The sequence below is a fragment of the Lepidochelys kempii genome, chromosome 5 (genome assembly GCF_965140265.1).
Source record: "Lepidochelys kempii isolate rLepKem1 chromosome 5, rLepKem1.hap2, whole genome shotgun sequence".
Lineage (NCBI taxonomy): Eukaryota > Metazoa > Chordata > Testudines > Cheloniidae > Lepidochelys > Lepidochelys kempii.
The window spans coordinates 25,358,499-25,373,508 of record NC_133260.1 but is presented as its reverse complement, the minus strand read 5'-3'; the positions used below and the strand labels follow the sequence as shown (position 1 = coordinate 25,373,508).

The window sequence follows — 15,010 nt, the reverse complement described above, 5'->3', positions numbered from 1 at the left end:
AAAACAACATTAAGTCAAAACAAAAATTTTCATTTAAACATTTCAAAAACAAAATGAAACAAAAAAATCTCTTTTGAAATTTCTAGTGAAACCCAAATTCTTCCTCCAAAAAATTTGGAACAAATATTATCCCATGAATTTTTGAGAGAAAAAAAAATCAGTTTCCCCACCAGCCATACGGACAATATATTGCATACATAAACTATATCTATTGTGACAGGGTCGGGCCAGATGGCTACAGGAGGGTAATAGAAGGCAGATATATTAGCCCCAGGCTAAGCAGGTCCCATTTCCCTGGGTAAGGTAACAGGGACGGTTCCAGAACAATCAGGAACCTTCTGGAGACAATTACGATAGACAGGCTGATTAGAACACCTGCAGCCAACCAAGAAGCTGCTAGAATCAATTAAGGCAGGCTAATCAGGGCACCTGGGTTTTAAAAAGGAGCTCACTTCAGTTTGTGGTGTGCGCGGGAGGAGCTGGGAGCAAGAGGCACTAGGAGCTGAGAGTGAGAACACAGACTGTTGGAGGATTGAGGTGTACAAGCATTATCAGACACCAAGAGGAAGGTCCTATAATGAGGATAAAGAAGGTGTTGGGAGGAGGCCATGGGGAAGTAGCCCAGGGAGTTGTAGCTGTCACACAGCTGTTCCAGGAGGCACTCTAGACAGCTGCATTCCACAGGACCCTGGGCTGGAACCCAGAGTAGAGGGTGGGCCCGGGTTCCCCCCAAATCCTCCCAACTCCTGGTCAGACACAGGAGGAGTTGACCTGGACTGTGGGTTCAGAAAAACAGCCAGGCTGAGGGCTGCCGTGAAGCTCAAAGGCGAGCAAATCCGCCAATAAGCGCAAGACCCACCAAGGTAGAGGAGGAACTTTGTCACACTACATAGATATGCAGTATGAAGAGCCCATAGTGTGAAAAAAAAAATCAGACATTAAAAGGGTGGGGGAAGAAGGAGGTGAGAAAGTTGAGAGGAAGGAAAGAGCCAATATATATCTTGTTCATTCAAACAGGAAAAGCAATGTACTTTCCCCAGCAACAGCCATGGAAAAGGTAGCCTCCACTCCATCCCCTTGTAACTTTCCCTTAAGTTTGAGGGTAGATGTTATAGGATGAGTACCAGCACAACTTGAGAGACCTGTGAGACCAAATATGAGTTTTAAAGCAAACATTGGTCAAGTGGGTTTTTAACAAAATAATTATCCTGCAAACATCGTTAAAGTCAACAGTACTGACTAGAGACACTACACTAAATACAAATTTGAAATATCTAGACCAAGCCACTTGAATTATGACCAGCTAAAGAGACAGGAAAACTTCCAAAAGTAGACCACTTCATCCTTTAAACCCCACAATACTTTGTTATAACACCTTGTCCATGGGCGGTGGGTCGCATAGGTTGGGGGAGGCAGCTCTAGTCCTACAGTTCTGGCCCCTCAGTGCTCCGCATGACAGCTGCCTTCCTGGTACTCCAGGGCTGGGGAGGCTGGGGCCGTGTGCCGCCCACCTTCCCGGTGCTCCAGGACCGGGGAGGCCAGGGCCGCCTGCCTTCCTGGTGCTCCGGGGTTGGGAAGGCTGCGGTCGCGCACCGCCCGCCCTCCCGGTGCTCCTTTGGGGCTGAGGGACTAGCCGCAGGACTGGGCCAGTGGCCGCAGTGGGGGGGGGGCGTCTCTGCACTCTGGTGGGGGCAGTGGCTCTGGGTTCTGGTCGGGGCTCAGCTCCAGCGGGGGGAAGGGGTGGGGTTTGGGGTCTAGCCTCCCCCAGCCAGCGGTTCACGCACCGCCCATGACCTTCTCATAATTCCTTCAAAAGTATCTCTCCTAAAAATCATGCCCTGTCCAATTTCAAATGGATTGGCTTTGATTTGACAAACATAAGAAATGGAAGGAGAAAAATCAGGCTTATGACTTAAGCCTTGTTTCACAAATAGCTATGGAGAGGCTAAGCTCTTTCTGTAACATGGTTCAGTAAAGATATACTACACTGAAGAGTTCTCCTTACAGAGAATCCTAGTATCAAACAGACCTTCATTTTTACTCCAGTAATGGTCTCACTAATGCCGTATATGGAGGTAGTATCACCTCCCTATGTGATGTTCCCACTGCTTATAAACCAAGGATTGTGCTAGCCCACTTGGCCACAGCATTGCACTGGCAGATCATGTTCAACTGGTTATCCATCATGACCCCTAAGGCCTTTTAAAAGTCACTGCATTCCAGGATACAGTCCCCCATCCTGTAAGTATTACATTCTTTGTTCCTAGATATATGACCTTGAACTTGGCTGCATCTGAACTTGTGTTTTAATAAGCCCAGTTTAACAAGTGATCCAGATTTCTCTGTATAACTGACAATGGATTAATTACCACTCCACCAATTTTTGCGTCATCTGGAAACTTTATCAGCACTGACTTTATAGATATTGAATAGCATTGGGACAAAAACAGATCTTTGTAGAACTCCATTAGAAACACTCCATAGAATGATTATTTTCCCATTTTTGAGATCTAGGTTAGCCAGTTTTTAATCTATTTAATATGTTACATCCATTTTGTGTCGTGTTAATTTTTTAATCAGAAGTTCATGCAGTGCTAAATCAAATACCTATTTTCCATTGGACCATGTTGATTGACATTAATTGTGCTGCAATCCTTTATCATCCTAGTATATCCTCCCAGTAAATATTTAATGAATGTTCAGAACCTTTGGAAGTATGCAGCTAATTAATGCAGCTAGTGCATCTAATATGTTGCTAACTAATGATTGGTATGTAACTTCATCAAATCCTGCTAGGTATCACTAAAAAATCTTCAATGATAAACAAATATCTTGTATAAGTTACATAGGAGATATAATACATACTCTAGCTGAGCCTTAAGTTACAAACCTGCTTTGTGAAAATTGGTTAAAGTCATCCTGAAGTTCATATTTGTGCAGAATTTCTCCAATTAGGTAGCCAGTAGAAAATTCTTTTGGGAATGATTTTGGATCTAGGTTAAAAAACAAGAAACAGCAACAAAATACAAAGTACCATATGAATAATATTAGAGATCATTACAGAATGTGTATAATATCAGAGGCTTAAACTCAATTTTTGTTCAACTCATTATTACTCTTATAAAATCTTTACATTGTAAGTTAACGTTAAAGTTTTGTTAATGAAACGACTATATTAAAATAACTTTAGGATTAGAAATGGTCTTCAAGTAGCCAGTACTTACGTTGTATAACTGTACTAAAAGAAGGTTTCAGAGTAGCAGTCGTGTTAGTCTGTACCTGCATAATTAGAGACTAACAAATTTATTTGAGCATAAGCTTTTGTGAGCTACAGCTCACTTTATCCGATGCATGCAGTGGAAAATACAGTGGGGAGATTTATATACACACAGAACATGAAACACTGGGTGTTACCATACACACTGTAACAAGAGTGATCAGGTAAGGAGAGCTATTACCAGCGCGGGGGGGGGGACACCTTTTGTAGTGATAATCAAGGTGGGCCATTTCCAGCAGTTGACAAGAACATCTGAGGAACAGTGTGGGGGAGAGTGGGGAAATAAACATGAGGAAATAGTTTTACTTTGTGTAATGACACATCCACTCCCGGTCTTTATTCAAGCCTAAGTTAATTGTATCCAGTTTGCAAATTAATTCCAATTCAGCAGTCTCTCGTTAGAGTCTGTTTTTGAAGTTTTTTTGTTGAAGAATTGCCACTTTTAGGTCTGTAATCGAGTGTGCAGGGAGGTTGAACTGTTCTCCGACTGGTTTTTGAATGTTATAATTCTTGACGTCTGATTTGTTTCCATTTATTCTTTTACGTAGAGACTGTCCAGTTTGGCCAAAGTACATGGCAGAGGGCATTGCTGACACATATCACATTGGTAGATGTGCAGGTGAATGAGCCTCTGATAGTGTGGCTGATGTGATTAGGCCCTATGATGGTGTCCCCTGAATAGATATGTGGAAACAGTTGGCAACGGGCTTTGTTGCAAGGATAGGTTTCTGGGTTAGTGGTTTTGTTGTGTGGTTGCTGGTGAGTATTTGCTTCAGGTTGGGGGGCTGTCTGTAAGCAAGGACTGGCCTGTCTCCCAAGATCTGTGAGAGTGATGGGTCGTCTTTCAGGATAGGTTGTAGATCCTTGATGATGCGTTGGAGAGGTTTTATTTGGGGGCTGAAGGTGACAGCTAGTGGCGTTCTGTTACTTTCTTTGTTGGGCCTGTCCTGTAGTAGGTGACTTCTGGGTACTCTTCTGGCTCTGTCAATCTGTTTCTTCACTTCAGCAGGTGGGTATTGTAGTTGTAAGAACGCTTGATAGAGATTTTGTAGGTGTTTGGCTCTGTCAGAGGGGTTGGAGCAAATGCGGTTGTATCTTAGAGCTTGGCAGTAGACAATGGATCGTGCGGTGTGGTCTGGACGAAAGCTGGAGCCATGTAGGTAAGTATAGCGGTCAGTAGGTTTCCAGTATAGGGTGGTGTTTATGTGACCATCTCTTATTAGCACTGTAGTGTCCAGGAGTGGATCTCTTGCATGGACTGGTCCAGGCTGAGGTTGATGGTGGGATGGAAATTGTTGAAATCATGGTGGAATTCCTCAAGGGCTTCTTTTCCGTGGGTCCAGATGATGAAGATGTCATCAATGTAGCGCAAGTAGAGTAGGGGCATTAGGGGACGAGAGCTGAGGAAGCGTTGTTCTAAGTCAGCCATAAAAATGTTGGCATACTGTGGGGCCATGCAGGTACCCATAGCAGTGCCGCTGATTTGAAGGCATACATTGTCCCCAAATGTGAAATAGTTGTGGGTGAGGACAAAGTCACAAAGTTCAGCCACCAGGTTTGCTGTGACATTATCGGGGATACTGTTCCTGACAGCTTGTAGTCCATCTTTGTGTGGAATGTTGGTGTAGAGGGCTTCTACATCCATAGTGGCTAGGATGGTGTTTACACCACTTTTTACAAGCCATTACCCTCTGATCCCACTGAGGGTTACCAAAAGAAACTACATCATCTGCTCAAGGAACTCCCTGAAAAAGCACAAGAATAAGTTTGCACAGACACACCCCTAGAACTCCAACCGGGGGTATTCTATCTGCTACCCAAGATCCATAAACCTGGAAATCCTGTATGCCCCATCATCTCAGGCATTGGCACACTGACAGCAGGATTGTCTGGCTATGTAGACTCCCTCCTCAGGCCCTATGCTACCAGCACTCCCAGCTATCTTAGAGACACCATTGACTTACTGAGGAAACTGCAATCCATCAATGATCTTCCTGAAAACACCATCCTAGCCACTATGGATGTAGAAGCCCTCTACACCAACATTCCACACAAAGATGGACTACAAGCTGTCAGGAACAGTATCCCCGATAACGTCACAGCAAACCTGGTGGCTGACCCATCACTCTCACAGATCTTGGGAGACAGGCCAGTCCTTGCTTACAGACAGCCCCGCAACCTGAAGCAAATACTCACCAACAACCACACACCACACAGCAAAACCACTAACCTAGGAACCTATCCTTGCAACAAAGCCCGTTGCCAACTGTGTCCACATATCTATTCAGGGGACACCATCATAGGGCCTAATCACATCAGCCACACTGTCAGAGGCTCATTCACCTGCACATCTACCAATGTGATATATGCCATCATGTGTCAGCAATGCCCCTCTGCCATGTACATTGGCCAAACTGGACAGTCTCTACGTAAAAGAATAAATGGAAACAAATCAGACGTCAAGAATTATAACATTCAAAAACCAGTCGGAGAACACTTCAATCTCTTTGAAAAAAGAAAAGGAGTACTTGTGGCACCTTAGGGACTAAGTAATAAATTTGTTCGTCTCTAAGGTGCCACAAGTACTCCTTTTCTTTTTGCGGATACAGATTAACGTGGCTGCTACTCTGAAATCAATCTCTTTGGTCACTCAATTACAGACCTAAAAGTGGCAATTCTTCAACAAAAAAACTTCAAAAAAAGACTCCAACGAGAGACTGCTGAATTGGAATTAATTTGCAAACTGGATACAATTAATTTAGGCTTGAATAAAGACCGGGAGTGGATGTGTCATTACACAAAGTAAAACTATTTCCTCATGTTTATTTCCCCACTCTCCCCCACACTGTTCCTCACATGTTCTTGTCAACTGCTGGAAATGGCCCACCTTGATTATCACTACAAAAGGTCACCCCCCCCCCGCTCTCCTGCTGGTAATAGCTCACCTTACCTGATCACTCGTGTATGGTAACACCGATTGTTTCATGTTCTGTGTGTATATAAATCTCCGCACTGCATTTTCCACTTTTATGCATCCGGATGAAGTGAGCTGTAGCTCACAAAAGCTTATGCTCAAATAAATTTGTTAGTCTCTAAGGTGACACAAGTACTCCTTTTCTTTCTACTGAAAGCCAAATTCCATAATCTACTCTATCATCTAAAATCTAAATTTCAATATCAAAAAGTAAATTATACTATTTTAACTGTTTACATTTGGCTCAAAATTAAAATTTTGCAAAACCAGTACTTGACAGGTTACAGTTACTAACTCCTCTGATCCTAAAACACACACAGAAACCAAACCAGCCAGTAAATATGTTCTAATATGCCTGATTTTTCATAAGGGATGTCTCTCATTATAGAATAGATGCTTCTGCCATGTACATTGGGCAAACCAGACAGTCTCTACACAAAAGAATAAATGGACACAAATCTGACATCAGGAATTATAACATTCAAAAACCAGTAGGAGAACACTTCAATCTCCCTGGTCACTCAATAATAGACCTAAAAGTGGCAAATTCTTCAACAAAAAAAACTTCAAAAACAGACTCCAATGTGAAACTGCAGAACTGGAATTAACTTGCAAGACACCATCAGATTCAGCCTGAATAAAGAGTGGGAATGGTTGGGTTATTATAAAACCTAAACATAATGTCCCCAATACTGATTTCCCTCTACTGTTGCTCACACCTTCTTCAGAATTAGGGCGACAGTATTTTCAGTTGAACGTAGTTATTACAGAGAGTTCGCAAAGCCCACTCCAGGTATAGTGAGTATATGAATAATACCAACAGGCCAACAACCCGACTGCCGTCGCAGCAGCAGAACGCTCCTGCTGCCCCCACCTTACCCAGTCACCACATTCCCAAACTTGCCTGCAGAGACCCCGACAACCTCACCCACCTCCCGGACGTCAAAGTCTCCCCAAAAGTGACCCCCACCCATGGCACATCGAAAGTCGAGCAGGGAACCCATCTCTCTCTACCTGTGCACTGATCCTCCAGCTGTGTCGCTGTGGCGCAGGCCCAGGGGCTAGTCCCCTGGGGCACTGCCCTCTGGGACTCCCCTTCGGGCAGCAACTCGGAAGCCCTGGCAGCCCTACTAATGCCCTAACGAAGAACTGCCCGGGGGCTCCTATCCACCGGGCCCCCGCGAACAGACACCCCTGAGCGGGAGCCCCTGTAGCTGCGTAGGCACACGGTGGTCTGTGGGCACCCCCGGGCCCTGCCTCCCCAGCTGCGGCACCGTCCAGGACCCAGGCGTCGGAGCCCCTGACTCACCCACGGTCCGGGAGAGCTTCACCTCCCGGTTCAGCCACTCGCACAGAATCTCCGACATGGCGGCCGCGGGCTGCCGGCGAACCCCACTCACACGGGCCCGGCTCCGCGTCCCGTTACCATGGTGACATGCAGGCAAGCATCTAACGCATGCGCTGTGGAGGGGTGGGCTCGGGACTACATAGCGGGACCAGAGTGTGCCTTGTGAACTGCGCATGCGCAATGGAACAGCTACGCTGCTGGGGGGCGAGGAGAATATGTTCTGCTAAGCGCATGCGTCCACAGCGGGGGAGTGCGCGAACTGGTTTGTGTTGGCCGCGTTTGGCTGCTGGCGCATGCGCAGTGAAGTAAGTATCGTCCTGTGGTGGGTCCTGTAACAGTGTTGAATGGGAGGCAGCTTGGCGCGGGGGAAGCCGCGGAAGGAGAGTTCGCACGGAGAAAGGATGGGGGCTTGGGCTTAGGCCTGGGGCGCGGTTAGGGGAGCTGGAGCATAGGCCGACGCGACCAAGGCGCTTGTGGGGGAAGGGCTGCCCTCGGCTGTGTTGAGAGGGGAATGGGAGGGATGCCCCAGTGCTGGTGGGTTTGGTGTGGGAGAGGGGTGCAAAGCCCAGATGCGAGCGGGCAGGCGGGGGAGGCTCTTGTGAGAGAATGCGAACAGGAGGAGGCTGAAGCTTTTGTGGGACGATAAGGGGAAAATGCTCCGCCGGTGCGTCCCCTGTGGGGAGATGAGGCGTTGGGAGTAGAGGGTGCTGCACAGGAGTGGGAACAAAGTCCTTAGGGCTGTTTGACAGCGAGAGCCATGGGCCCCGATGCTGCGTCAGGCTATAGAGGTGAAGTTGTGCTTGAGGGCAGGGTCTGTATTTTATTGTGCATTGGTACAGTGCCAAGCACAGTGGGTCTGGGTCAGGACACCATTTACATTGAAATAGCCCTGAAAGGCCCCAGTCAAGTTATTGATCAAGTATAAATAACACCACTACCAGTTTGTGCCATGTAGTGATTCCAAAGATGGAAAACCTCTGAAAGATTGTGTCTTCATCTAAATTGTGTCAATTTTTATGGGCTATGGACCCAATTCAGAGGTGATATTTATAGAATATAAATTCAACACTGGTGAGCAAGCACAAGTGAATATAAAATCATGTAACATTTATAAAGGTGGTGGGGAGGAGAAGGGGCACAGTGGGTTAGCACTGTAAATGGAAAAGCAGACCACAGGAGGACTAGGGAGAAAGAGTAGGACAGATCTGGCTATCTTACACATTCTTACATCTTGTTGGTTAATTTTCCCAGCCTTCCATCCTCAGAAGAAGTTATGTATGACATGTACTTGGGTTTGTCTATATAGCTTGTTGGAGCAACCCTCCCAGCCTGAGTCAGCAGACTTGGGGTAGCATGGCTTGCGTTAATGCTCTAAAAATAGCTGTATAGACAGCCCTAAAAGTTGCTGCTCCCGATGGAGATTGCGTTCTGAAGCCTAGCTATCTTGGTAGCTACTTGGGCCAAAGGGGCAACGTTATTGTGATGATGGAAACTAAGAAATCATATCAGTATCCTGTGGGCCTCTTGTTTGTGAGGTGGGGAAAATCAGGTATGTAAAGCCATAAAAACCCTGCATGGGTTGGCACCTAGGGCCTCTAGACCTGCAGCACAGACCCCTTAGTACTTGAGCTTAAGAAGTAACTGTTAATTGGTAGCAGTGTTAAGATGGCCACTCACTCATTTTCAGAATACCGGACATTCCAGTACTTCCTGGAACGTCATGTCGTGTGTGTCCCCCGTGTGACCTCATGCACATGGTGCATGTGAGGTCACGCTGGAGAGGGTGGAGTGGCACGCTTTTAAAAATGGCATCCCCTGTGCAATACTGGACAAAACCACATTCAGTTTTGTTTCAGGATCAGACTGGGGACAAACATCTCAAAAAGAGGACATTCCGGTTTATTCCTGGATGAATGGCCTCCTTAAGCAATAGTAGTTTATCATCTATATGGACCAGTCATCAGAGGGGTGACCTTACGTGCTCTGCCAGTGAGTTACAGAACTACTTGTTAGACAGCAGTAGAATGCTGTGATTTAGGATTCCAGGGTTATTTTTCTGCCTCTGATAAGGCATTGTTTAGAGGGCAATGATTAGACCATTCTTTAGAGCAGGGGAAACAGGACTCTTGAGTGTTGTTTTTTTGTTAATGATGCTTTGTGTTTACTTAAAGCTGGTTTGCCTGTCTCAAATTGCTGTGTGGGGGTGGGTATGCAGGGATTTCCCCATTTTACTGACATCCTAGCAAGCGCATAGATTTGGAAATTCACTCAGTCACTGTGATGAGTTCCCTGAAGTCTGAGTAGTTAATCCCTCCCTATGAGGGGGTGAAGTTGAGCCATGAGGCAAACTCCAGAACAGCACATGGCAATTTTAGAGGGCACAGCTGCAGATCCTTGTGATTGGAGGCAGAAGGATTTTGTGAGTGGTGTGTTTGGTCTGTTTATTGTTTTTTGTTGGTTCTCTGTGAGAGTTGTGTGGCTAGACTGTGGGAATTTGAACAGGCCCATTGAGACAGATCTGTTTGTGTGTCGGTGAGGCTGGCACTCTTGGATCTTTGAACAGACTCAGTGTTTGAAGTCTCCGAAAGTTAATCCCTCTGTGATAACTAGAGGTGAAGACTAGCACTGAGGCTTAGTATATGACAGTTAACAGGCAAACAGGAACAGCTGATTGCAGTTTCAGAGGGAGTTTAAAAAGGGAGCAGGGTTCCATCTGTTTTAGGTATGGTTCCTCATCAAGTAGTGGATATGGATGATGAGGAAACAATTGCTTTTACGTACCTTGGAAGTGCTGTGTTTCTCCTTCTGCTGGAAGACCGAAGAGATTGCTGGTGCATTAAGTGAGAGCTGGCAAACGTACTGGTCTGGAACCACAATTTTTAACACTGTGTAGTATTTGAGAAAATGAAGACTTATTGGACAGCCACATTTGGAAATCATTGCCACAGACATCAAAAGGCCTTCATGGGGAACTGGAAAGAATAGAAATCAAAGAAGTGGATTCGCAATTTATGACCAGGAGGGAAAGGAGAACCAGCAGCCATTCAGCCTGGTTAGAGGTATTGACATGATTAGCGAGTCAACTACCGAAGAACCTGTCTCTAGAGGAAAGAAACAGAAACCTATGGGTGACATTTCTGATGCTTGTTGAACTGCAAGAACATGCAACTGCCAAGAAAGGCTCTTCAACCATCCTGAAAAGGCTGCCAATTGTCACTGATAACTCCATATAAAGAAGAACGGACAGAGAATTCTGTAAGGGACACAAGGACCATAGAAAGGTGTGCTGTTTCTGTGAAGTGAAAATATGAGATGTAATTGCATAGTTGGCTGTGATTGTGAAGTTGACTGGCAAGTGTCCACTGGTGATGGTACACACTGGAACCAATGACTTGGCATCACGTGGATCTTTACAGACTATAGAAGAGTTTAGGAACCTTGGAAGGGAGCTGAAGAAGAGGAAAGTCCTAGTAATATTCTTGGAGGTCCTTCCGGTCCCATGAGAGAGATAAAGGAGAAAACAGAAAATACTGGACGTAAACGTTTGACTGATGTAAAGCTGAAGGTTTTGGTTTTTGGGACATTGGGTCACATTCCAGTGTGGGAGGATGCTATATAAACTCACAAGTGGGGATGGGAGTTAATCTCCACCGGAAACTAGCTGGAGCAAGCAGGATGGGGTTAAACTAACAACGCAAGGGGAGGGTGCTTAGAAACCAAATGCAGTACAAACTCAAACTCAGTGTCACAATCAAATTGATGTGATGTGACCAAGAATGTAAAGAGAAGAAATGTTTCAAATGCTTATATACCAATGCTAGGTAACAAGAAAGAGTTGGCAATTCTTATTGATCATGAGAAATTTTATAACGGGCATTACTGAAAACCTGTGGGAATATTCACATGATAGGTTATAACTAGCAATTTTAAAATTCCAATTTAGGAAGGATATAGTAAATAAAAGATGTATGTATGCAGTAGGGAAGGGTGTCATACTCTACATTAAATACACTATTACCTGTTATAGAGTTATTAATCATTCAGAAGCACAGAATCTTGAATGCATATGGATCAATGTGCTAACTGGGAAAGCCCAGCAATAGGTGCTGGTGGAGTTCTGTTCCAGACCATCAAATTAAACCAAAGAACAGGCTTAGTTACTCATTAAGCACTGTCTGTAATGTATGGAAAGAAAAATTGTGGTGTTATGGGAGATTTCAGTTTGGGAGTTCTTTGCTGGAGATCTCATGCAGCCAGCAATATAACATAATTAGAGTTTCTAAAAATTACATATGATGCTTTTCTAAGACAAAGGTATTGCACCCAACACAAGGGAGCTCTATTTTGGATAAATCACCCCCCTGAGCGACATAAGTTACGCCAACATACGTGCCGGTATGAACAACGCTATGTCTGTGGGAGAGCTTCTCCCGCCGACATAGCTTCTGCTGTTCACAGGTGCTGCAGTAGTTAAGCTGACAGGAAAGCACTCTTCCATCAACTTTGAGCAGTTACATTTCTCTCTAATGTAGCTGTGCCCTTAGAAACTAATATGAAAACATCTATTTTAACATAACTTATTTCCCTCAGACACTTTATGTAAGAAAAAGAAATCCAAGTTGCAGCAGTCTTCTGTGTCACTTTTTATGCCTTTGAATGCTCTGTCCCTCTCTCCTTTTGTTTTTCATTGTCCTACCCACACTATTCTCTCTTAGCAAATTGCCCTGTGTTTCATTTAATTTAGGCCAAAACAAGCTTCCCGTGGTGCAGCTGTTATATGATATCAACTAACACAGTTGTCAACAGATTACCGGACCTCAATTTGGCAATCTCCCTGTATGATTATATTTATGCACTGATCCTACACTGAAGAGATTCTGTAACGTTAGTTTGTTTTACATTATATTTTATACTTTAATTAAAGTACAGATATTTGCCGCCTTTTGCTTTTATGTATGACTCTCGGATTTCCACAGATGCAAATATTTTGATTCCTTTACAGCTGAAATGTAGCTGTGATTTGGCAAATGAATCTGCTGAGGACATGTGCGTTATAACAATTTTTATTTTCTAGACTAGAGGAAATTTATTTTTTAAGTACTGAGATTTTGCTGAGCTCTGTACAAGTCTTGAAATATAGATTGCCTCTGCTCCATACTAAACCAGACATATGCACAGTTGTTAGGTTCCATTTTGATTTATTAATAAAACTTTAAATAATCAGGCTCAATTGGAATTTATTAATCAAAAATGTAGTCAAGATTAATACAGCACAATACAGAATACAGAAAGGCTATCAATACCAAACCAGTCTGAAGACTGGAGAAATGACTTTGCAGCTTGATTCAGTCCTAACTCACTCCCAGAAACTACCCTCTATACATGTTGTACTTGGGACAAAGAAGAATTGCTTTCCATAACTGATCTACATATGGAATTCCCCTTATGGTATCTCATCTTACCTAATCAATAAGCTAAAAGTATCTATGACTAAGTCCTTATTGTAGAAAATGCCTGTGGCATAGGTAATGATTTTAAAACATTTCTCAGTGTGCGATCATCTCATTGATCACTGAAGACATTTGCAATAATAAATATCCCTCCTCAATCATTAGTGGTCCCTTCCTGGATACATTCTCCATGAGTCAGTAGGGTCAGGGTAAAAATATTATACACATTCCATCATTTGGTCACACACTAAAATTCAACCTAAGTACAGAGTCCCTTGAATCATAGATACAAAGCACTAGAATTATAGTTACAAAACACTTCGTGCATGAACCAAAGGATCATGGGGGTTTTATATACAAAGAGTTATGGGAACACAAAGAATCATAGGGAGTCTAGTCCATTTGTTAATACAGTAGAGGCACAGGAAAGCCCAGAATTGGGAAGGGTAAGGCTGTTTCTCTCACTGTTTGTTTGGGTATGGCTACACTTAAAACACTACACTGGCATAGTTGCACCACTGTAGCTCTTCTGATGGGAGGGGTTCTCATCAGTGTAAGTAATCCACCTTCCAAAGAGGCAGTAGCTAGCTTGATGGAAGAATTCTTCCAACCTAGCGCTGTCTACACCAGGGGGGTAGGTTGACTTAATTATGCCACTCAGCGGTGTGGATTTTTCACACCCCTGAGCAACATAGGTAAACTTTCATTTTCTAGTGTAGACCAGTCCACAGTAACTGAAGCTGTATTTTTCCCCCACTCTTCATGGTCCATTCCAGGAGTGCCCAATCAGGTCTCTGATCTCCTAACATCTCCTGTCTCTGGGGATGGATCTTACCAGGGGTTTTTGAGGCTGCAGAGCAAGCCAATCTCCCTAACGGACAGCTCCTGTGCATTCCTCTCCCTCTCTCTCTCCCCCGAGGCCTATGAACAGTGTATTGCCAACAGATGAAGTTACTACACCTTTATTTTTCTAAGCAAGTATATTTATTTTTAAGGTAAAGTATTACAAAGAAAACATCATAAAAACAATCAACAGATTTAAACTCACATTAAACATACTAAGAGTCACCCATCAGTCTTATGAGGCCCTTGTAGACTAAAATCTTTCCAACCATTCCACAAGCGGGGAAGGCTTCCTTGGGATGGAAGGTTCCGTCTGTTCACTGGATCAAATAGAAGACCCTGAGTCAGTTTAAACCCAGTTTTTTAATATCAAAAGCCCTTTCTTTGTTAGTTTCTGGAAAACCCAGTTTGAACCAGGATATGTAAGCCTCCCCAGAAGGTGATACCTTAATCACCCCCACCTTATTTTTGGTTTCATAGATACTAAGGTCAGAAGGGACCATTATGATCATCTAGTCTGACCTCCTGCACGATGCAGGCCACAGAATCTCACCCACCCACTCCTGCGAAAAACCTCTCACCTATGTCTGACCTATTGAAGTCCTCAAATCGTGGTTTAAAGACTTCAAGGAGGAGAGAATCCTCCAGCAAGTGACCCATGCCCCATGCTACAGAGGAAGGCAAAAAACCTCCAGGGCCTCTTCCAATCTGCCCTGGAGGAAAATTCCTTCCCGACCCCAAATATGGCGATCAGCTAAACCCTGAGCATATGGGCAAGATTCACCAGCCAGATACCCAGAAAAGAATTTTCTATAGTAACTCAGATTCCACCCCATCTAACATCCCATCACAGGCCATTGGGTCTATTTACCATGAATATTTAAAGATCAAATTACCAAAAACATGTTATCCCATCATACAATCTCCTCCATAAACTTATCGAGTTTAATCTTAAAGCCAGATAGGTCTTTTGCCCCCACTGCTTCCCTTGGAAGGCTATTCCAAAACTTCAGTCCTCTGATGGTTAGAAACCTTCATCTAATTTCAAGTCTAAACTTCCCAATGACCAGTTTATATCCATTTGTTCTTGTGTCCACATTGGTACTGAGCTTAAATAA

General features: G+C 44.1%; 2 protein-coding genes across 4 annotated transcripts in view; one reads left to right on the top strand and one right to left on the bottom strand.

Annotated features, from left to right (window-relative positions):
- SPEF2 (sperm flagellar 2) overlaps positions 1–7,717 on the bottom strand; it is a 61,551-nt gene extending 53,834 nt beyond the window's left edge. For 2 of the 3 annotated variants that reach the window (XM_073343743.1, XM_073343744.1), the window contains exons 1-3: positions 7,561–7,631; positions 3,225–3,294; positions 2,891–2,993 (exon numbers count right to left, since the gene is read on the bottom strand). In XM_073343743.1, coding sequence (XP_073199844.1) covers positions 2,891–2,993; positions 3,225–3,285 — 164 coding nt within the window. In that variant the 5' untranslated portion in view covers positions 3,286–3,294; positions 7,561–7,631. Of the gene's footprint in view, positions 1–2,890; positions 2,994–3,224; positions 3,295–7,560 lie in introns of all 3 variants that reach the window. The other variant, XM_073343745.1, reaches the window with a different exon arrangement.
- A 113-nt stretch (positions 7,718–7,830) lies between these two features.
- PRLR (prolactin receptor) overlaps positions 7,831–15,010 on the top strand; it is a 325,280-nt gene continuing 318,100 nt past the window's right edge. Inside the window, exon 1 of the mRNA XM_073343732.1 lies at positions 7,831–7,904. The gene's annotated coding sequence lies outside the window, so the exon portion shown is untranslated. The remainder of the gene's footprint in view (positions 7,905–15,010) is intronic.